Genomic DNA, 23,224 nt, shown 5'->3' with positions numbered 1-23,224 from the left:
TCACAGAAGAGGTCACTGAGGCACTGAAAAGCTAAGAGGCCAACCGAGCTGAACCTGAACTATTCTGCTTCTTCTGAGCACCAGGAACAAGGACCCCACTGATGTGATTCTCACTTCTTTGTCCCCACTACTAAGGTGGGGTGGGTCACAGAGAGGCCCAGAGATGCAGGTTAAAGGAACAAGGCACCCCAGGAGGCTGGGTCAGGGCTGTGGGCAGATGTGTCCCCTCTGGCCCAGCTCATACTGGGTCCCCATCCACCAGGTTCCTCAGAGCAGCCCAGGCCCCCGGCACCTGGGGAAGGAGCAACAGAAGCAGGTGGTTCTGGGAAGTACCGTTTACTAGGTCATCTTGAATCCACCGGACTGTCCCGGTTCACCTGCTGCAGCTGTGGCCCCAGCGTGCAGGCAGAATGAGGTAGGTGGCTGGAGGGGCCACGCACTGGCTTCTGAGCCCTGAGCTCTCTGCGCAGCCCCTCCCTCGAAGCTTCCTGGGACAGCTGCCTTGGACCCGGGAAGTGTGTTTCCAGGGTGGCTGGGCGGCCCTGCGACTGTCTTGCTTCTAGAAGAGTCAGTCGATCTGGTGGGGAGACAGTTGGGCCAGGAACTCTAAGCCTCCCCCAGGAGCCGTCACCAGGGCCCAATACAGGGGCAGCAACAGCTCTCGCTTCCTGGGCGTGACACCTGGAGGTCCCTGTCCTTCTGAGGCGCCGGTCAGCTGGGGAGGAGGGGCTCGTGCTCTGAGGACGTGGTGTTGTTCCTGTACATCAAGAACTGGATGGAGATCTGAGGGCTGGCGTCAAGGCTAACGGAGCAGGAGCGGAGGCCCATGTCCCCTCTTCTCACCCTCCCTCGGTACCCCCCCTCACAGGGGAGGGGCCAGGCAGGACCCCCGGCCCTGGCTCTTGCTGTTCCCTCCCCACTGCATGCTGTCCTGGCTCCCGGTGCCCAACCACACTCCACTCGTCTCCAAGTCCAGCCAAGGCCTTCCTCAGGTGGCCTCGCCTGCCTCGCAGGCCCAGGACCTGCTGTCCAGCCACCCTACAGCACCTTGGGGTGTACCAAGCGGCTGGGCCATTTGGGGCCACTAGAGCTTAATTTTTTTTCCTTATCACATCCTGCAGGGACTCAGCAAATGTTAAAACAAGGCCCATGTTTCCTTTCTCCCAAATAATGTCCTGTTCTGCCATTCAGCAAATATTTCCTGAGCACTCACTGAGTGCCAGGTCACGTGGGGAGTTTTCCGATATCTTATCTGACATAATCACCCATTATCCTGGTGAGACAGCAACTGCAGACTTAGATGGGATATGGGGACACAGCTGGATGGTCTGCGCTGTGTCACACAGCTATGAAGTCGTGGAGGAGGCAGGATTTGAACCCAGGGTTTCTGACTCTAACTCCCATGGGGCTCCATGTTCCAGCTTGTATTCCCATGGCCTGGATGGAGCCCTCTTTTCTATTCCTCACGCCCTTTGCACAAGCTGTGCCTGGAACTCTGCTTCCACACCTCTGCCTGACCAACGTCTCCTCCCCCAGGCCAGCTCAAATGCCAGGGCAGACCTGAGGAGAGCACTCCTGCCATCTTTCTCTGCAGCTCTTGGTATCGCTGCAAGGAAGGAACTAGCTGACAATCCTGTGTCCTGCCTGGCTCTCCACTGAGCTCTAAGGGTCACCAGGCAAGGGCTATTCTGTCCTTGCTCACTAATGAATCTGGTGCCTGGCAGACAGGAGGTAGGAACTCTAGAATGGATTAATACGAGGAGGGAGGGAGGGATGGGTGGATGGGTAGGTTGATGGTAGGCGGGTGGTTGATGGGCAGATGGGCGGGTGGGTGGGTGCCAGGTCGCCCAGGTCGGTGGGTAAATGGTGGGATGAATGGCTAGGTAGATGGGTAGACAGGTGCTGAAGCTCCGCCCCCCGCTGCTCCCCAGCCCTGGACACGGAGAAGGATATGACAGTGTCAAGCAGCAGCACGCCCAGGCTGCCCACGAGCCAGGGCAGGTGGTGCAGCAGGTAGCTGCCCTCGCTCTGGCCCACCTCGGGGTTTTTGAGCAGCACACTCAGTCCATACAGCGTGTTCCCCAGCATCACCAGCGCGAACAGCGAGTAGGAGATGCCCTGGGTTGACTTCCGCAGGAACTGGGGGCCAAGAGGGCTGGGGTTAGAGACATCAAAGACGGCTCTTGACACTCTGGACCGTAACTGTCCATGTGTCTGTCTGCCCTGTATTATGACACTCTGAGCGGGTTTTTTACCATCTGCTCAGCACCCAACATGCGCCTGGCATACAGACCAGCCTCATCCAGGGCCAGACACCTCATCCTCGCTCCAACCACTTGACCCAGGCCCCACCAGTGACTGGCGGCCCCAGGTCCTCACTCTCCAGCCCTGCCTGGACTCCTGGGGCCCGGCCAGCCTCCTCACCGCTGCCCTCACCTTCTCCCCTCAGCCTCCAAGCCTAGCTCCTCCCTCTCGTGTGACCTCCAATTGCCCTGGGACACACATGGGTCTCCTGCAGCCCTCCATGGCGGCCCTCACATGCCCATTTTCCAGAGGCAGAAACTGAGGCAGACAGTGGACGTGACTCGCCCAAGCCAACAGTGAGGCTGGTCCCAGACCATCCTAATAAAAAATCCTGCACCAGGCTCCTTCTTAACCCAGGAGAGCTGCTCCGTGCCCTGGCACCCGCCCACCCCGACTCGGGGCTCACGTTGGTGCGGATCTGGGGCAGCCTGGACAGCAGGTACAGCACGCTGGAGATGGAGCCGATGACAAAGCCAATGATCTCCTGTTTCGTGAAGGGCTGGGTGGGGGCAGAAGAGACTGCTCAGTGGCGAGTGGGCGCTGCAGGTGCAGAGAGATCCCTCCCAGAGGGTGATCCCCCACCCCACTTGACCACGCAGCGGGGAGCCCACCCACTGTACCGCCACTCACCCCACCTCACCTTATTGCCCGGCTCCACGGACAGGAGTGTCCTCCCCCGGAAGACCTCCCTCTGGGCAGCCACAGGGCTGGTGCCCCTCAGTAGTGGCACGGTACACACGGTCCCCAAGGTGAACACGAGCACAGAATTGATGGGCGCAGATACTGGACACGAGGCAGAAGAGAAAAGCCAAGGTTAGGGGTCTGAGTGGCAACAGACAGGCTGGGATGGAGTCCCAGCCTCGCCCCTAAGCTTTTAGGTACTGGGTGGCCTTGGACAAGTGACCTAACCTCTTTGAGGGTTTTTATTTTTATTTTTGGATACCACTGAGCTACATCCCCAGCCTTTTTATTTTGAGACACAGTCTTATTAATTTGCTTAGGGCTTTGCTAAGTTGGTAAGGCTGGCCTTGAACTTGGGATCCACCTGCCTCAGCCTCTTGAGTTGCTGGGATCACAGGCACGTGCCTCCACTCCCAGCTAACCTTTTTGAGTTTTAATTCTTCATCTGTAGATTAGGTACAATGACAGAACCTTCCTTAAGGTGAAATGACGGCAGCGGGGGTGGGGGGGGCAGTTATCCCAAGCAGAGAGGCCCGTGAGGCTCAGTGCCCGCCTAGTGCCTCCACTGCCTCCTAGTGACCTGTCTATAGTGCCTCTGAGTCCTGCTGGGCAGAGGCAGCCCGTGTGACATGTCCTCAGTTCCCAGCTCTAAGGCTGGGGCCAGGCACAGAGGAGCGAGGCCATGTGTGCTGAATGAGAATTCAGTGAAGTGACCCTCCCTGTGGTCTGGGCCGGATGTGTTCACGCCCTGACCTTCCATCTTGTTTAATTGAGGTCCAGGCTTCTAGATAAGGCCTGTGTGCGGTCAGTTTTATCAGCCTGCGGTGGGAACCCTGCTTCCTCCCCCGCCCCGGGCCCCCTGGGCTGCCAGCGGAGCTCCTGACCAGAGCAGCTGCCACTCACAGAGAGAGGGCCGCTTCTTGAACTTGTAGTGGAAGTACAGCGTCAGCATCATCAGGTCGGCCAGGACGTAATAGACAGCTGTGTAGGTCTGCAAGACAAGGGACAGGGCCCTGGCGCTGGCTGCGGTCCCAGGAGACTGCTGCAGCCCAGCTGGGGGACCTGATTGCGTCACTTCGCCTCCCTGAGCCTGTCTCCTCACCTGGAAAGGAGGAGTCACCTACCCTGGCACGAGAGAGCAGGCAGGCCGCGGGACCCACTAGGCATCCAGCCCCGGCAGGTGCCAAGGACCCACGGCTGGCACTGCCAGGACAACACAGAACTCGGGGGTCACGTGACGCCTTGGTTTAGCCATGAGAGCAGTCGAGGCTTCATGGTCCCTCTCGGGAAGACACTGTCTTCCTGGGATTCCCAGTTCTGCCTGGCCACCGGAGATAATGACATCTGGGGTTCCCAGAGACTTCATTTCCTCCAGGGCCCCACATCCAGAAAACACTTCAGAAGCTAAAGAGCCCTGGGTTTGGTAAACTCACACTGCAGATGGGGAAACTGAGGCCCAGAGAGGGCAATGACTTGCCCACTATCACACAGCACAGCAGGCAGAAGGCTTTCTCTAGGTGCGGGGTCAGGATTCTGAAGCCTGGACCTCTTCTGGCAGCTGCTCCCAAGGCCTCTCTGCCAGGGCTGTCCTTAGCTGCCCCACCTGCCCAGGGACCTGCCCACCTGCAGGGGCAGCTGGTCAGCCAGAAAGGAGCCGATGAGGTTGCAGGAATCTCCGCCAATCCAGCCGAGGAGGAACCACAGGGACAGGGCCTGGTCCATGTTGCCGGTCTTGCAGGCCTTGATGTACTGGCTATGGAAGAGGGGACACAGCTCAGAGGCTGGGGGCTGTGGAGCCGCCTTCGAGGGCCAGTGAGGGAACCTTCCCCAGAAGAGGAGACTGACCGTGGTACAGGGAGGCAGGGGCAGCAATGGCCAGGAGGCAGCCCAGGAGCCCATCCTTCCTTCCTCTCTCTGCCCTTCAGGGGATTCCTACGGGGCGCCCTCTTCTGGCCTGACGGCCCTAGGGCTGCGCATCTCCTGGAGACCCCATGCTTCTCAGGATCCCCTCCACGGGACCCTGGGTCCCTGGGGACGTGGGGTCCTAAAGTCTGTGTCAGGCCCTAAGGACAACTTCACAGGTTCCCTGGATGCTCTTTTTTTTGGATCAGGACAGGGGAGTTGGAGGCAAGATGGCGTCGGTGGCCGGGCCCGGGACCCTGGAGCGCTTGATATGACAGGCCAGACCACAGCCTGCCTGTCCTCAGAGGGCCGGCGAGGAGCGCAGGCAGGGATCCTGTCACTCTGGAACAAACATCCCAGGCTTTTGCTTCCCTGCATGTTTTCCAGAAGGTCCCTGGCGTTGGGACCCTTTCCCTGGAACTGTGATCGGGTGGTAATAGGAGCCGAGTCCCCGCGTGAGCCAGTGCTGCCACAGAGGGTCACAGGGCTCAGAGCCCTTGGTGTGTCTTAGCGCCTCCAGTCCCCACGCCCCCGTGAAGTCAGGTCTATCATGGTCCTTGTCCCGGGACCCTGGAGGTCATGTCACACGGCTTGGACTCACACCCCACCCAAGCCATTAGCTGCTCAGACTTCCCCTCCCTGCCCTCCCCCCAGCGCTGAGGAGGGACCCGGGGCGGGGCCTCCCACGTGCTGGGCTAGACCGTCACCGAGCTGCACCCTCAAGACCTCAAGCTTCTTTTTGAATCATCTGCAAAGAGCAAAAAAGGAAGGACCAGCAAAGGAGAGAAGAGGGGGCTCGGGTGGCCCCACGGTGGGGCTTGGGCGAGGCCCTGGGTTCCATCCTCAGCACCAAAAAGAAAAGGAAAGGGAGAAACTAAACTATCCACCCGCTGCCCAAGGCCAGACCAAGAAGGCCTGGGCCTGGCCCTTGCCACCGCCACATCACTCACAGCCCCTCCCCCCACCAGGCCTAGCCACGTCGGTTCCCCTCAAAGCCACCCTTCCACTCGGGGATCTTTCTAAAACCCCAGTCTTGCCGAAAACAGCTGCCCGGTGTTTTGCTCCTCAGTAAGGACCACATCCTCTGGCACCTCCCTGCAAGGCCCCGAGGCCCCCACCCCAACTCAGGGCTGCCTTCCCTTCACCTCAGGATGGCTCCGGGAAGGGACGGGACAGGGCGGGACGGGACGCCACTTCATCTTTCATGTCTCGGAAATAGCCAGAAATCGCTCCTCCCTGGGCTTCCTCCTCGGGAGCCCTGCAGGCCCCTTCTCCTCCTTCTTGGTGACACCCAAAAGCCACACCCCTCCTGGACTCACACTTGCTGGGGGCAGGGGCAGCTGCCAGCAGAGGCCCAGCAGGGAGAAGGCCCGGATGAAGGCTTACCCCCTGGCCCTCAGGCACCTCCCAAGATGCTCCGCTTGGTTGTCTCATAAACTGCAGGAGAGTGACTTTGTCCACCCAGGGGACCCAGAGTCCTAGGAACAACTGGGAGGTGGCTGCCCTTCCGCTGTCACCGGGGACTCCCTCCACAACCTCCAACCCCCTCACTGGTTAACCAGCCAGGCCCAGGCAGGAAGCGGAAGCTCCAGGAGCTCCTCAGATACTGCTGGCAAGTTCTCCCGGACACAGGTAGCCTCCCCAGCCTCCATCAGTCACCCAGCCCCTGCAGGGTTCCTCCTGTGGCCCCTACCCCACCCCACCCCACCCCCCGCCCACCGCTCACTGAGCTTCCTGGCCTCCAAGCTCCAGGCTCCCATCCTACTTCCCTAGATGCTCTGCAGAGGTAAGAATGCATCCCCCTGGTTTCCCATGCCGCGGGGCACCTGGCACCTGGGAGCAGGTGACTCAGCAGAATGGAAGCCTCCAACAGGGCACTGGGGTGGTTCAACAGGGAAGGGACAGTCTGTCAACACCCGATGCTGGGACACCTGGAAATCCACAGTTGTAAGAATGAAGGTGAGCCCCTCCCTCACACCATATATGAACTATAACACAAACAGATCAAACAACCAAACGTAAGTCACATCTGGAAACCTCTTAGGATAAAAGGCCCAGTCTTTGGTACTTGGATTAGATATGACACCAAAAGGGGGAAAAAACCAAAAACATAAAGTAGACATCATTAGATACCACCGCACACGCACGAGGACAGCTGTGATGAAACCACACAGAGCCGGGTCCTAAGGGGGATCTGGAGACAGTGGATCCCTAAACACTGCTGGGGGGAGTGTGAAACGAACAGCCCATTGGGAAAACAGTCCAGCAAGTCCTCAAAATTTTAAACAAAAGTTAGGCTGGCCACAGTGACAAACACCTGTGATCCCAGTGACTCAGGAGGCTGAGGCAGGAGGATCGCAAGTTCCAGGCCAGCCTCAGTAACTTAGCCAGACCCTGTCTCAAAATAAATAATAAAAGCCGGGCACGGTGGCACACGCCTGTAATCCCAGGGGCTTGGGGAGGGGGGCAGAGGCAGCAGGATTGCAAGTTCAAAGCCAGCCGCAGCAATTTAGTGAGGTGCTAAGCAACTCAATGAGACCTTGTATCCAATAAAAAATATAAAATAGGGCTAGGGATGTGGCTCAGTGGTCGAGTGCCCAAGTTCAATCCCTGGCAACCAAAATAAATAAATAAATAAATAGGACTGAGAATGTGGCCCAACACAGTACCACCCTTGCACCCTGCCCCCCCAAAAAAGATTAAACAATTACTATTTGACTTAGTAATTCTAATCCTAGGAAAATTACTCAAGAGAAGTAAAAACATAAATCTCCACTAACACTTCTATGTGAACACACATTCAATAGGAATCGCAGTAACTAAAAAGGGCAATGAGGGCTGGGGATGTGGCTCAAGCGGTAGCACGCTGGCCTGGCATGCGTGCAGCCCGGGTTGGATCCTCAGCACCACATACAAACAAAGATGTTGTGTCTGCCGAAAACTGAAAAAAAAAAAAAAATCTTAAAATAAAAAAATAAAAAGGGTAATGATTCCAATGTTCACCATGGATGAATGCATGAACAAAATGTGGTATGTACATAGAATGGAATATTATTCAGCTATAAAAAGGACTGAACTACTGATACATGATACAACATGGATGACTAACCTTCCTTTCTTCCATCTTTCCTTCCCTCCCTCGCTCTCTTCTTATTTCCTTCCTTCCAGCTGAACCCAGAAGTACTTTACCACTGAGCCACAACCACAGCCCTGTTTATTTTTTATTCTGAGACAGGGTCTCACTTAGGGCCTCACTAATTTGCTGAGGCTGGCCTTGAATTTGATCCTCCTGCTTTGGTCTCCCAAGTTGCTGGAATTGAGATTGTGGGTATGTGTCACTTAGCCTAGCTTCTCTCTTCTCTTCTCTTCTCTTCTCTCTCTCCCCCTTTCTGTCTATCTATCTGTCTATCTATCTTCCTCTGAGACAGGGTTCAGCTATGTTGCCCGAGCTATCCTTGAATTCCTGGGTTCATGTGATCCTCCAGCCTCAGCCTCCCAAGCAGCTGGACAAGAGGCAGGTACCCCTGCACCAGCAACACATTTGAATCTTGAAGACCTTACCGAGTGACAGAAACTAGTGCCAAAAGTCACACACTGTATGATTCCATTTAAGTCAATGATGAAATGTCCAGATCAAACATCTCCATTTGCATCCTAAGGATTGTTGTATTTTATTGACTTTAAAAATCAATTTGTTCCTCTCTCTAATATTAGTGACTCAGCACATCAATTTAAAAGGACTGTGTCCTGGGGCTGGCTGGGGCTGTAGCTCAGTGGTAGAGCGCTTGCCTCACATGTGATCCCACTGGGTGGGATCCTCAGCACCACATTAAAAATAAATAAATAAAGATATTGTGTCCATCTACATCTAAAAATGTTTAAAAAATAAAAGGATTTTGTCCTGATGGATGGAGAGTTTAGATCTCAGCAGGATTCTCTTTCTACTGGACGCGATGAATTGAGAATGAACATTAGGATTGGAGTGTGGGCCGGGGAGAGGGTGGGACACAAGGGTGGGGGATTGCCAGAAAAGACATCATGAAGGGTTCTTAAGCCCGCAGGAATTCATGGGATAATTTCCATCCTTAAAAGAGTTCTCTGAAGATTTTCATGCTTTCTTGTTATGAGCAGGGTCTTCTGTTGAAATAAGATAATTTTTGTGTTTGTGTACCCCAGAAGAGCAAGATAAAAAAAACACAGCCATATTAGCACCATCATTTTAAGGTATCAGACTAAACAAAATGACATTCTGAGTGAAGGACAGAGAAAAGTGGCAAGCTTTGCAAATGATGTGGATCAGATACATTGTTAAATATTACTATGTGAATGATATTTATATGCTTAAAACAAGTATTTGTATAGGATACTTACATAAAACTTGACAAAGGCAATAAAATTTTACTGGCCTAGTACGCAGGGGAGCAGAACTGCCATTAGAAATTTCTGGATTAGAAGCAATTTGTTAATTACATGAAGCCTGAGGTGCCTGAATCTAAAAATATTCCCAAGCTTCATAAATTAAGGGGCTCATTTTTTTTTTCCTGAAAAAACAATAAAATCAAGGGACAAAATTCAGGACATATAATAAAGATGCTGCTATCTAGTTTCATTAAATAAAAAAAAATATGCTAATATTAGATATTAAAATATACATATGTTTCATGGGTTTCATTATCCAACCCTCCCCATAGCACAATTTCCTTGAAAAAAATGCTTATCTTATTGAGTTATTATCCAGGTTTATATCCCCATGGGGTTTAAGTTTGATAAGCACTTAAAACACGACTCCTCTCGCTGTAGTGACAAGAATGCCGAAAGAGAAAAAAGAGACAGACTTTGCATTTTTCATCAAATACTGAAATACAGGTCACCTATGAAACGCAATTTTCCCCCAGGAGCTTCTGGGAAGTGGCTTGATGTACTTGATAGAGATTTGAGCGTTTTTTATTGTGTGGGTGGGTGGCTCTGTGTGTGTGCACTTTGCATTTGAGACAAAACGTGCCATCCTGTCCTGGGTGCCCTGGCTTCCTGGCAAACTGACCACAGTCCCCCGCCGAGGACACTGAGCGGGGGTATCCAGCACTGTGGCGTGCGGGTGTCGGGCAGGCAGTCTGCCACGGCCTCCTTTTCTCTATCCCCAGCTATCCGCGGGGTTCTTTGAGGCCGTTCATAGGAGAATTCCGAGTTGACTCTTTTAGAAACACCACCAATTTTAGCCACCTACTTGTCCAACAGCCAACACCCGCTCACCTCACCGAGACTCCGCCTCCCCGTTGTGAGCTCGTCACCTGGACAACCTTCTGTGCTTCCTGTTTCCTCTCAGTTCTGTATAAATTCCCAACTGCTCAACAGATGCCGACATGACAGTATTTGGTGACTGATGAACTGCGGTGTAGTTCTACTTAGAATGTCAAGGTCAAGGGGAAGAATTTAAGCTGCAGTTCTCAAAATCCTTTCTCTATGAATCCCCTCATATCCTAAAAATTACTGAGGATCCTAAAGAGATTTTTGTTTGTGTGTTTGTTTAACATCACTTGATGTTTATTCTGACGGACAACAGTGTCCTCATGTAAAACTATACGATATAAAACAATTCATAAGTAAAAATTAAACTTCTGTACAAAAACAAGAAATGTCCAGATCAGGCTAATCTACAGAGACAGAGAAAGGAGACGGGTGGCCGCCAGGACAGAGGGTTGGGGAAAGGAGAAGTGACTGCTGACGGGCGCGTTTCTTTTCGGGTGAGGAAACGTTCTAAGATGAATCGTGGCAACCGTTACCCAACTCTGGATCCACTAAATCGTTGACTTACACGTTGAAATGGGTCAGCTGTACCACAGGCGAATGCTCTTAACGAAGCTACTAAAACCACGGGAAGCCCCTGATCAAACCATGATGTTGGGCCTCCCAATAAAGAGCAGCGACCTTTTGGTGGTGGTTGTTTTTCTGGGGGTGGAACCCAGGGCACACGCTCTACCATGAGCTCGTTTCTTAACACTGGAGAGCAAGCCTCGGGTGGCACCTCCTTTGCTGACCTCCTTGATCTCCCCACACTGTCCAGCCAAGTGCTGCGACACTGTCCCTTGTCTCCTCCACCTGCTGTCCCCTGACGCACTCTCCCCCACACTCCAGTTCTCACCTCTCCGACAGCTCCTGGCTTAGGGCCGACCTCCAGGCCCTTTCTGCGACCCCCTCCTGCCCCTGCAGCCTGGGGAGGTGCCCTCTCCTCTGCGTGTGAAGGCCCAAGTGTGCCTTACACTCCCCTACGTCACCCTCGCAGCAACCCAAGGATGGCAACCTGTTCCCATTTCAGAGACGAGAAGACACCAGACTCACAGCAGCGATGTGATGGAACTGAGTGTGGACGCTCCTGACCCCTGTGCTGTCAGGCACAGTGTCCTTGGACCCCCAAAACAGCAGTGCTCACACCGCAGCTCTGTCTCCACCCCCAGACTGTCCAAGCTCCGAGGTCGAGAGCCTGCTCGCTTGCTGCCTCCAGGAGGCCCGCTCCCCACCTTCACAGCTATGCAACCCAGGGCCAGTTCCTTCACCCCCCTGGGTTTCAGTTCCCTCCTCTGTCATATAGGGAAAATAACTAGCTCTGTCACAGGGTTGTTAAGAGGACCAGATGAGGTAAAAGCATGTCCAGCCCTTGGAACTGAGCCAGGTACACAGCAGGCACTCAATAAACTGCTGCAAATGTTCTTGCGTCTCTATAGGCATTGTCCAGCATGAGGCTGGACCTACTGTCAGTGAATGCAGCTGGAGGAAGAGAAGGGGTACACCTGGCCTGGAGGCCAGCACAGCCACTGTCCCCGCCCAACTCTGCCACCGGGGACTACTCACGGGAAGGTGGATGCTGCAAAGCAGAAAATGGAGATCAAGCCCAGGCCCACGCTGGCCTCGTCCCAGGCGTCCTGGGCACATTCGCCAAACACATCCCATATCCACTGGCTGGATCCATTGGGGCAGCTGGAGAAGTTGCCAGGGCCCAGTTTCCTCCGGACCATGGCTGCAGGGAGAGGGGCCCCCCGCCTGCAAGGGCTGCGTGGGAGAAGGCGCTGGCGTGCAGAGCAGGCGAGGTTGGTCCTACAGGGAGAGAGAGGAGGCCTCAGCGGTGGAAGGTCCAGCTCCCGTCCATGGTCATCCCGACTTACGCTGCCTGGGCCCAGTCATCTGCCCCTGACCAAGCCCCTGAGCCAGAAGAGGAGGAAGACACAGTCCTCCCCCACAGGATGCAATGGCCTCTGGGGACACAGATCAAATCAAGCTCTGACAACCTCAAACATGCGCTGGGGGAGAGCAGGGGCTGTGGTCGAGACAAGTGCATTCACCTCCCAGCGTCTCACTGGGCAGCGCTTCCATCGTGGGCCAGTCTCGGCCTCTCGGGCCCCGGCCCTCTCCTAAGCAGTGGGGTAGTGACAGGGCCTGCCTCGTATGGCTGCTGTGCTGCTTAAGTGCGTTCAGACAAACAGCACGTAGAACTGGGTCCCCAGGGTGAGCTTTTGTTATAACCCATAAACATTTAGGTTGATTCTGTTTTTGCTGTAAATTATCCTGGGAGGGTCTGGGAGGCCAGGCCTGTTAAGTTCATGATCTCATTGGAAGGACAGCTGCCTATGCATCGGTCAGATGGCTGGGATCCACACACAGGATGCTGGAGTCCCCCCAGGTGCTCCTGTTGTGGCCCATGGGAATCGACAGCCACCTCCCAAGCCGGAACATGGCTGGCATGGGGGCCAGTAGAGAAGGTCCCTCCCAGGACAAAGTAGAGCCCTCACTGCCTGAGTGATAACCTGCAGGGGAGAGGAAGCAGGGTCTAGCCAGGGCCACCTTCATCCATGACAGTCACCACCATCCTGACTGCCGGACTCTGTGCTAGGCACCTGTCCAGTATTTTCTGTGCCCAGCAGGGACCACTGATAGATCCAGGAGGCACCTCAAACCAGCAGAGGGCCGTGATCTGCCAGGCCACTCAGATAGGAAGCAACGGAGCCAAGCCCAGGACGGAGACCTGCCACACCCCACTGCCTCAGATGCTTCTTGTCCCTGCTGGTGCTGCTGGCTTCTGGCAGAGGAGAAACCTGGCTTCCCCTTTTCTCGCTGTGCCAAGAGGGAGTTTCCTCACCCAGGCTGGGGGTGTGCTCCAGCCACCTCACTTCCCACTTGTGCCGGGGGCCCCGGGCTCCTCACAAAGCAATGCCCTGGCTGGATGCAGGGAAATGCTGAGGTCGCAGGGAGCGGGCAGCGTCAGGGAGGAAAAGGAAGCGAGTCAGCTCCTTTTCTTAGGAAGCTGAGGTTCTCAGTCCAAATGTGACTAGCTGTGCTTAGAAGCCCTGGCTCTGAGGGCAAGGGCGTGCCAGATCACTGTCTGGACTGCTCCCTGCAGTATCTCCAGGGCCAGGCTCAGGGTGGCAGAAAGCCTTCTCCTGGATCTCGGCGGCTACCCTTGATGGAAGCATATACCTGATGTCTGTCACTGGCACCCACAAGGCCACCCCGATTAACACTCGGTCCAGGTAAGAACTGCACCTCTGCAATGCCACAGGCATTTCAAATCCAGTCCTTTTGCTCCCCAGCCAGCTCCTCACCTGGACTGCCTCCTTCTTCCTCCCCCGTGGATTCTAAGCATGCCCCTGAAGTGCATCACGTGTCAGCACATGTCATTAAGAAGGCACACACTCAGATAGTAACCTTCAGGGAACACTGACCCATTTTACAGATGAGGATGAGTGGACTTGGGCAAGTGAGTTAATCTGTTTGAGCCCATCTATAAAACAGGGCTAATGACACTCCGTCCTTGGGGTGGCTGGGGTGACGAAATGCACATGACCCTCTCGGTCCATGTCTGATCCAACACAGGCTAGTGTCTGATGTAAACAAGAGAGTCCAGTATCTTGACCACCCTGGGGCCTCTTGCTCACTCCCTCCTTTCACCAGATTAAGACAGAAATGGGGTGGACAGGGATTCTGGGTTCCCGCAGGACCCTCTGCTCAGCTTCTTAAAGAATCCCGGTGCACACGATGCACTTTGAGAAAGGCTGGGCTGGAGAGAGCATCTCTAGCCCCACCCAAACCTTCTCCTGGATCCCAAGGGAAGCCAGAGAGATGACTTCCCACCAAAGCAGAGCAAGTGTCCACCTTGGTTTACCGGATCAAGCTAAAGTCCTTGAGGGCAAGGCCCCAAGACACCAGAACTGCCCTCTTAACTTTATCTCCTGCTCCAAGTCCTCGAAGAGTCATTTCAGGGTCAGACATCTTCACTGCTTTCTCTTTCCCTAGTAAGGCCCTTATCACCCTTGAAGGCCTGGCAAAGACATACTATGACCCAGTTCTGAACTGCCCTATCCAAGAGGCCTAGAAGAGGTAGCCAGACAGGACCTGCTGCCTCCTCCCCTGTCATAGGCCACACACGAAGAAGGCTTACCCACAGGCCTCAGCCAACCACTGCTGTTTACACACGCTCTTCTCCCCTTAACCTGGTTGTGTACTTCCTATTCTCACGGCCTGTGACACCAGGTGCACAGTGAATGTTGACACGGAGAGAAAGGAAACAGGAGGGAGGAAAAGAGAATCATAAAGGAGGAGAAAGAGAAAAAAAGAGAAAAGAAAAGGAAAGAAGAGCAATATTGTGATCTCAGAGGGCCTGGGATGGAGGGCAAGAGCTAACCTGCCTGCTGCCTGCCAGAGTTGGATGAGATAACCCAGAGCCAGCCGTTAGACTGGTGCCCAGCACAAGGCACACACTCGGATAGTAACCTTCAGGGATGGCTATTTGTCTGCTCTTGCTATCCCACTCCCACCCCACTCCAACCCACCCGGGTCCCAGGCACAGAGTAGCCTTCAGTAAGCTGAATGGACAAGACCCTGGCCAGTCCTCACATATCTAAATCCACACTCCCCCAGCACACACGTGGACCCTTGCCCTAAGTATGGCGTGGGAGGGGCCCATCTGGGCTCCCCTCCCTGCATACCTGGGCAGAATGCGGCGTGGAGCGTCCTGGCTTGAGGATTCCACCCACTCCAAGCCTCCGGAGCGGCGGCCACAACTCCCTCCTGGTGACTCAGCCTGGCGCGGGCCGCCTGTTTAGAAGGATAATGACAGGGCGGCCGCTGGGGCCAGCGCCGCGAGCCCCCCTCGCCCGGCCCGCCCGGGGGAAAACAAAGCCATCGGAAGCCAGGGGGCCCGTCGACCGCCACCAGCAGGTGAAAGAGGACTCAGAGCCCAAACACTGGCCAGGCCAGCCCAAGAAGCCGTGGTGATCGCCCCCGAGGTGGGGGCGACGCGGGCCCTGAGGGCTACTCAGTGCCGGCCCGGTGTCTCGCCCCAGGATCTCGCGCCACAGGAGGGGACAGAAGCCCGGGACCGTGCAGAGGCTGGAGTGAGATGCTGGAAAGACGTGCAGAAAGCACCAAGAGTCCCGACCCCCAGCCTTGGGGTCCGCTGCCAGCCCCCAGCCACCTCACCACGTCGAGATCCGCCGCGGGGGGACCAGGCTTCTAGGTTTGGTCCCAGCCTCGGTCAGCTGACACAGCGCCGTCGCCAGGTCCCAGAGCCGCGCGGCTCCGCCTCTTACGCCGCGCACTTGGCAGATGGTCCCTGGAGGCGTCTCGGCGCGGCGTGTGTGCGCCGGAAAGCACCGCGCGCCCCGGCCTCGCTCCCTTACCTCAACGCTCCTCCCACGTTGTAGGCGGGGCCCGCCAGCGCGCAAGCGCAGTCCCATGCTGCTCACAGCGTCCCGAGCCTGGGGCCGCGCTGCGGTCCGCACTGCGAGTGGTTTGGATCGGTCGGGCGCTCTCACTGTCATCATGTCCCGGCCACCGCCGTCTCCTCGGGCTGCCTCGGGCGCCCGGGTCCGACCTGCCACGGTGCTGGGCACCATGGAGATGGGTCGCCGCATGGACGCGCCCGCCAGTGCCACGGCAGTGCGCGCCTTCCTGGAGCGCGGCCACACCGAACTGGACACCGCCTTCATGTACTGCGACGGCCAGTCTGAGAACATCCTGGGTGGCCTGGGGCTCGGGCTGGGCGGCGGCGATTGCCGAGGTAACAGTCGCGCCGGACCTTACCCCGCTGGGTGCAGAGCTCAATCCCTCCTCCCCTAGCAGTGCAGTGGCCGCGGTGGTCATCGATGTCCCCAGCCCCTCCCTGCCTCGCCCCGGCTCTGTGAACTCCAAGCTCCTCAGGCACATCTAGCTTCAGACAACTGAATAGTGCTTTACTGCCTTTCCTCTTCTCTGATAGCTGCAATCTCGGTGGCCCCCATCCTGTATCCATGCACGCCACAAGCACCCTTTTCTCTTTCTGGTCTTTGACCAGTCCCTAGACTTTGTCCTTTGCATCTGGCAGTGCCTCTGGAGCTCACGGAAAACTGTAGGAATGCCAAGGGCCCGGTTGAAGAAGTAAGGGTGGTGAGGTCTGGGGGTGAGAATAAGGCTTCTGTGTCTGCTCTGTGCCAGGCTTTGTCATGCCTTTGTGGGAGGGAAGGTGACCAAGCCACTGAGGGCTCTGAGTCCAGTGGGGCAAATGAAGCAACCATTGCTTTATGGGGTGCAGAAGAGAGCACTTTAGGGGAGGCAGTAGGGCGGGCTCACAGAACATGAACTGGGCATTAAAGAGTCATTAGTACTTTCCTTGAAGGAGAATAAGAGAAAGGGCATTGGAGGCACAGGGCAGAGCCGGGCAGAAGACAGCTTGGAAATGCAAAGTTCATGGTATGTGGAAGGATGGCCACATGTGGCTTGACAGGGATGCTGTGAGTGGGGACTGCCTCTCATTAGCTCGGTGCCACTGGAAGTGCCCAGGAAAGTGCCTGGCCTCCTCTTTACCATCCTGAGGCTCCTCCTTCCCATTCCTGAGGAGTGGTCTCTCTGGGCCCTCCTTGTCTTCACAACTTGGTGGATCTAGAGAGACAGATGGGAATGTGTCTCAGGCCATGGTTTCTCTGGCTTCATGGTTCACTGGCTTCCTCTCACTGATAATGCAGATTTTGTTTCTGGATTGTTTTTTCTTCTCCAATCCTTCCCTGCTTCCTTCTTTGAGGCCAGGGATTCACTGGACCAAAGTCCTCAGACCAGACTTGAGGCAAAGTTCACACAAGAATGCCTGAGGGGGTGGAGGACTATGGGCGAAGAAACTGTGGACTTTTCTCCCATATCCAGAATGATCAGGGTCAACCTGGTGAGTTGACTTTGCCAAGTATGAAAAATGCAGAATCTCTCCAGTCTAGATAGCTGGGATGCTTTACAGAGGGAGGAACAGGGTTAAGTTAGCTCATGCCAAGTTGCTTGGATGGCAGAACACGGTCGTTCTCATTGCCTCTGCAGTGCACGGTGGCTGTGGCGGGTCTGAGAGTCTGGAAGGGAGAGGGATTCTGCCTGCTATTCAGTCTCCCTCTCTCTTTCAGATCGGTCTATGCCACATTCAGGTGCCGCCATCTCTTTCTTAAATACTACGATGGCCTATTTACTGGTCTCCTGCTTCCAGGCCTGCCCTCCAGAGTTCCTTCTCCATCCTGCAGAGGGAACTAGCTGAATGGTTCACACCCAAGAAAACATGGGAATGATCAAGCCCATATTCAGTGGGATGGTATTTGAGGTGGAGTCTGTGTTCCCATCTCTTGTCTCATGTCCCCTGCCCTGGAATTGACAGGCTTATAACTCAGAATTGGACCTGTGTTTTCTTACCTGGGTGACTTTATGTCCCAGGCTTGTCCTTTGTTGGCTAAGACTCACTCTTGTGCACTCCACTTGAGATCGTCCCTGGAGAAAGCCTCCCCTGGATTCCAGGATTGGCCTCATGCCTCTCTTTGGGTTCATGTGGCACCATGCACATTTCTCCTACTGCACCTAACCATACTGTAGTGACACTCTCTAGACTGTGACTTCCACAGGGCACAGATCAGTGTGCTTAGTTCATTGCTGCCCCTAAGTCTCTAGCACAAGGCCAGGCAAAACCAGCAGTTTAGTGACTAATGATGGTGATTGGAACAAAGGTGAATATTGAGACCTTAGACATTAATTACTACTCCTGACATCCATGTGGACACAGTTACATTATTGTCACCCCATTTTACAGATTAGGGAATTGAGACTCAGGGAACTTAAGTAATTTAGCCAGTTATATGTCCACTAAGTGACTCTAGTAAGTCTCTTAACCATTACATTCTTCTCCAAGTGAAAATTGCCACCAAAGCCAACCCTTGGGATGGAAAGTCACTGAAGCCTGACAGTCTCCGGTCCCAGCTGGAGACATCATTGAAGCGGCTGCAGTGTCCCCGAGTGGACCTCTTCTACCTGCATGCACCTGACCACGGCACCCCCGTGGAGGAGACGCTGCGTGCCTGCCACCAGCTGCACCAGGAGGTGAGGGTGGCCCCAAACTCTGGGCAGTCACTTCTGCTCCACTCCTCTTCTTGGCACTACCAGAAAAATAGGGCACCCAGAGCAGAGTGGGGGACACACCCGCCACCCCAGTGCCCCCTTCCTGGTCTCCTGGTTCTGACTGTGTTCTCGCCCCCCCCCCCAGGGCAAGTTCCTGGAGCTGGGCCTGTCCAACTATGCCGCCTGGGAGGTGGCCGAGATCTGTACCCTGTGCAAGAGCAACGGCTGGATCCTGCCGACCGTGTACCAGGTGAGGCTCCCTGGTGTGCCAGGGCTGCAGAGGCCTCGGGCTCCAGGGCTCTGCTGCTCCCAGGTTTCCCTGCCCCTCTGACTGGCCCCTGTGCCCTCTACCTATCAGCCACACCCCTGCTCAGAGCCTGTGGGAGGCTCCCAGGTGCCCTCAGGCCGAGCTCCCCAGCCTGGCCACTGGGCACCTTGACCCCTTCCTTCCATGCCCCGCTCCCTGGGAGAGGTGCTCAGGTCTCAGTTAAGTGGCTCTTCCTCTGGGAGCCCCTCCTCACAGTCCCAGGAGCCTCCAGTCTTCAAACCTCATGTGTACCCACTGTGATCTTGTAATTCTCTTTGTCTTTTGGAGGGAGAGATTCTGGGGACTGAGCTCAGGACACTTTACCATTGAGCTACATCCCTAGCCCTTTTTATTTTTATTTTTTTAAACATCTGTTTTTTGTTTGTTTTTTTACTTGTAGTTGGACACAATACCTTTATTTTTACGTGGTGCTGAGTGGAGGGGGGGCCTCGCACATGCTAGGCAAACACTCTATCGCTGAGCCACAACCCCAGCCCTGCCAGTCCTTTTTATTTTAATTTTTTCATTTTTTAGTACTGGGTATCTAACCCAGGGGCTTAATGAGCCACATTCCCAGCCCTTCTTATTTATTTACTTTTTTGAGATAGGGTCTCACTAAATTGCTAAAGCTGGCCTTGAACTTGCCATCCTCCTGCCTCAGCCTCCTAAGTCACTGAGATTATAGTGTGTGCCACTAGCCTCAGATTTTTTTATTTTTACTGGTATTGGGAATAAAGCACATTTATTATACATGCTAGGCAAATGCTCTACCACGGAGCTACACCCCCAGTCTTTTGTCTATTTTTTAAAATTTTGATTATAATATCTCTTGGAGGCAGAGATTTTGCCAGGCTTGTCAATAGTTGTAAATCCAGTATCCAGCCCATAGAATGGGGCCAATAGATATTTATCAATGATAAATGAAGGCCAGTTTCTCTTCCCTGGGCCCAACACTTCTTTTTTTTTGGCAGACACAACATCTTTGTTGGTATGTGGTGCTGAGGATCGAACCCAGACCGCATACATGCCAGGCGAGCACACTACCACTTGAGCCACATCCCCAGCCCACCAGCACTTCTCTTCACTTCATACCAGTACTAGTGTTTAGAAATAATTGCTGAATGCTGGATGTTCTGGTTCACACTTGTAATCCTGGCTACTCTGGAGGCTGAGGCAGGAGGATCCCAAGTTTGAGGCCAGCCTAGGCAACTTAGTGAGACCCCATCTCAAATAAAATAAAAAGGGCTGGGGATATAGCTCAGGGGTAGAGTACTTTCCTAGTATGAGGCCTTGGGTTCCCAATCTTCAGTATTGGGGGGTGGGAAAAAGAGAGAGGGAGGGAGGGAGAGAGAGGGAGGAAGAGGAAGGAAGGAAAGAGGGAAAGAAGGCCTAGGGGCAGGCAAGACTGGGCTGGTGTGGCTTTAGAGTCCTGCAAGAACAAGACGGTGGCACACACTGTGCTCCCCACTACTCTGTAGGCTCAGGCAGTTGGAGCAGTGGAGCCCAGGAGCTCAAGGCTGCCTGAGCCACATAGCAAGACCCTGTCTCTTAAAACAAACAAAAAACAGCTCAAAAAATTTTTTAAAATGTTTTTAATAAAAGGAAGGCTGGGTTCCTTTCCTTGATACACCCACCTTCTCCAACTGCCCCCTCTCCCTGCAGGGCATGTACAACGCCACCACCCGGCAGGTGGAAACAGAGCTCTTCCCCTGCCTCAAGCACTTTGGACTTCGATTCTATGCCTACAACCCTTTGGCTGGTATGGGCTGCCCTGGGACAGGGCCCTCTGTGGGGGGTGGGCATTCCTGGCCCTGTCTCTGCCTATTCCTGCCCAGGTAGATGCCCAGCCCAGGCCCTGGGAAATAGAGGGGGCTTTGACAGATGCTGGGCTGCACCCCTCGTCCCTCCTGGGTCCCTCCTGCTCCTCAGTCCAGATCTGTGAGGGGTGTCAGCCCTGGGAGCGGCCTGGGCTGGGGTGTGATGCCTCCTTCCACAGGGGGCCTGCTGACCGGCAAGTACAAGTACGAGGACAAGGACGGGAAACAGCCGCTGGGCCGCTTCTTCGGGAACAGCTGGGCTGAGACTTACAGGAATCGGTGAGCCACCTGTCTGCATCAGGATGGGTAGGATGGAAGGTCCCTTTGGTCTGAAATGAAGTTCCAGATGTTTCCTGGGTCAAGACTTTCCTTGTACTTAATCTCTTAATCCCTCTAAGAATGACCAAACCCTCTGCCAGGCTTTTTATTTTCTTGTGGCCTCTGTGAGGATCCCAGGGCCATGTGGTTGTCACGTCAGAGATCTTCCCTGAGGAGCATCTCTGAGAAGGAGGAAAGTACCCAGATGAAGGCCCAGGAGGCCTGGGGCTGGATCTTGCGCTTGCTCTAGCTGTGTGCTTCCCTGGGGAAAAGAAGGGCAGGTTTACGTGCTCTCAAGAATAAAGATGTCACTGATGTCTGATGAGTAGCCAGCAGCCTGGGCGGAGTAGGAAGCCACTGTCAGGGAGGACCTGGGCTTCACAGCTTCAGGCCTTGAGGGGCAGCCACCCTGGTGGGCTTTTTGACTGTGACTCCCAGCATGACCCTCCAGGTTCTGACCCCTGTGTCACCTCCCCACCTGCTCAGCTTCTGGAAGAAGGACCACTTCCAGGCCATTGCCCTGGTGGAGAAGGCCCTGCAGGCCACCTATGGCACCAGCGCCCCCAGCATGACCTCGGCCGCCCTGAGATGGATGTACCACCACTCGCAGCTGCAGGTAACCAGCTCTCCCTGGGGCACAGCTTCTACCCTTTTACGGGGCCCAAAATTAGCTTTGGGTGATTTCTAGAGTGTGTTTTGCTTTTCCTCTGAAAGCTCTCCTCCTTCCTAAGAAGAGTGTTACAAACGTGGATTGAATTATCACTTAATAGGAAGCATCCCAGTTTTATTGAGAAGGAAACTCCAGCTTGCACAGGTGTTAAGGGGGTAGACATCGAAACACAGCTCTACTTCTGCAACCCCTGGGTCTCGCTCCTCTGGTGGGAGCTGGGTTTCCTTCTCCCAGGGCCATGTCTGCCTTGTGAAAAATCCCTCCAGCTTTGGCCTTAGGAGTTGCTCATCATGTGACATCCATGTCCCTCTTGATCAGTAAACAGGGCCTAAGTGTGCTATGTGATTTTTTCTTTCTCATAACCACATTGAAAATGGAGAACAAGAGTGACTCTCAGAGAGGTTAACAATGAAGCTGTTTGCCCAGCTTTTGGGTAGCAGAACTTTCTTAGGTCTCTAGATAAGCAGAGGATGAAGAGAAGAGAAAAGAAGGTATAGAGTTTCCTAGGTGTGACTGTTGAAGGCACCTTCAGTTCTTTCTGGAAGTAGAGGATATGAATAAAGATTGGGCTGAGGATAGAGCTCAGTTGGTAGAGTGCTTGCCTTGCATGCACAAGGCCCTGGGTTCAGTCCCCAGCACCACAAAAAAAAAAAAAAAAAAAAAAAAGAATAAAGATCCCAAATCTTGGCAGGGGTGGGAGAGGGAGGGACATGTGACTAGAGCCACTAGACAGTAGAACCCTGCTGAAGTGTGGCCTTCTCCCTTACAGGGGACCCAGGGGGACGCGGTCATCCTGGGCATGTCTAGCCTGGAGCAGCTGGAGCAGAACTTGGCTGCAACTGAAGAAGGGCCCTTGGAGCCAGCTGTGGTGGATGCTTTTGATCAAGCCTGGCACCTGGTTGCTCATGAGTGTCCCAACTACTTCCGCTAGGCCCTGACATGGCTCGGGGTACCAAAGGCTTTTCTATCATCTCCTCTCTTGCTCTCTCACTCTGGCCAGTCTTTGCCTTAAACTGACTTAGCATGGTCTTTCCTGGTTGTTTTGATCATGCAGTATTTTTCTAGATTCCTGCCCTCTCCCTGCCGCCTCTGTGATGAGAGGGTGCTGGAGCCGAGGCCCACACCAGCATTTCCTGTCTGAACAGAGCAGGCACTCGGCTTGCTGCAGCTTGGGCCTGGGCAGAACCACAGGCTCATCTTCTGCTGCTCATCAAGGAGTTTCCCACCTGCCTGGGGACCTGCAGAAGGGGCTGGCACCATGAGCTGGGGTCTCCAGAGAGCAAAGGAAGTGGGAAGGTCTCAGGAACACGCTGCCCTTGTAAGGGTCTCCTCGCCTGATCTCCAGCCTGATCGCTCAGTCTTCTACTGGTGATAGAAAAACGGGCCGTGCACCCTGGAAGTAATTTCCTCTCATTCAGAATCAACTCACTCGATAGAAACGACAGTCTGGGCAAAGGCTACATTAGTGTCAACACTAAGAAGAATAAAGAAGTGTCTCAGGATGCTGTGGACCTCTCTCTTTGTTTCTGAAATGAGGTCCTGCTGTTTCGCCCACAAGGGCCTCAAACTTCTGGGCTCGGGCGACCCTCCCACCCAGTCCTCAGGAGCAGCTGGGCTGCAGGTGCACACGCACTCAGTGTCAGCCATGGCTTTGCTCTTGTCTTAGTGAAGCCTCTTGCCAGGTCATCCTTGGGGTGTTTGGCCTTCACTCTGAGCCTCCTGTTGGAGGTGGGGACACAGTGGTATTAGAGTTTGGATCTGGAATGGGCCCCAAAGGCTCATGTATTGAAGGGTTGGTCCACACTGGTGGAAACTAGGAGGTGGGCCCTAGTTAGTTCACTG

The 23,224-nt window shown here is 54.5% G+C and overlaps 2 protein-coding genes across 6 annotated transcripts; one reads left to right on the top strand and one right to left on the bottom strand.

Moving 5' to 3' along the window:
* Positions 1 to 320: 320 nt before the first annotated feature.
* Slc66a1 (solute carrier family 66 member 1) lies at positions 321 to 15,514 on the bottom strand. Of its 5 annotated transcripts, XM_078025452.1 has the most exons (9): positions 15,355 to 15,514; positions 14,862 to 14,970; positions 11,734 to 11,976; positions 4,609 to 4,738; positions 3,889 to 3,976; positions 2,945 to 3,087; positions 2,711 to 2,803; positions 1,942 to 2,139; positions 321 to 771 (listed from the first exon to the last, which is right to left on the bottom strand). In XM_078025452.1, the coding sequence occupies exons 3-9, from the start codon at positions 11,895 to 11,897 to the stop codon at positions 712 to 714; spliced, it is 876 nt and encodes a 291-aa protein (XP_077881578.1). In that variant the 5' UTR covers positions 11,898 to 11,976; positions 14,862 to 14,970; positions 15,355 to 15,514; the 3' UTR covers positions 321 to 711. The 5 variants fall into 5 exon arrangements, with proteins under 5 accessions (XP_077881578.1, XP_077881575.1, XP_021589553.2 ...); XM_078025449.1 differs by lacking the exon at positions 321 to 771 and having other exon boundaries at positions 830 to 2,139; XM_021733878.3 differs by lacking the exon at positions 321 to 771 and having other exon boundaries at positions 830 to 2,139; positions 15,350 to 15,509.
* A 63-nt stretch (positions 15,515 to 15,577) lies between these two features.
* On the top strand, positions 15,578 to 22,884 carry LOC101974041 (aflatoxin B1 aldehyde reductase member 2). The gene is made up of 7 exons (XM_005317527.5): positions 15,578 to 15,934; positions 18,065 to 18,252; positions 18,416 to 18,520; positions 20,240 to 20,336; positions 20,574 to 20,673; positions 21,199 to 21,328; positions 22,152 to 22,884. The coding sequence occupies exons 1-7, from the start codon at positions 15,610 to 15,612 to the stop codon at positions 22,311 to 22,313; spliced, it is 1,107 nt and encodes a 368-aa protein (XP_005317584.2). The 5' UTR covers positions 15,578 to 15,609; the 3' UTR covers positions 22,314 to 22,884.
* Positions 22,885 to 23,224: the final 340 nt, after the last annotated feature.

The sequence above is a fragment of the Ictidomys tridecemlineatus genome, chromosome 11, assembly GCF_052094955.1.
Source record: "Ictidomys tridecemlineatus isolate mIctTri1 chromosome 11, mIctTri1.hap1, whole genome shotgun sequence".
Lineage (NCBI taxonomy): Eukaryota > Metazoa > Chordata > Mammalia > Rodentia > Sciuridae > Ictidomys > Ictidomys tridecemlineatus.
Note: the sequence above shows the minus strand (reverse complement) of the source record. Positions and strands in the feature narration are given on the sequence as shown.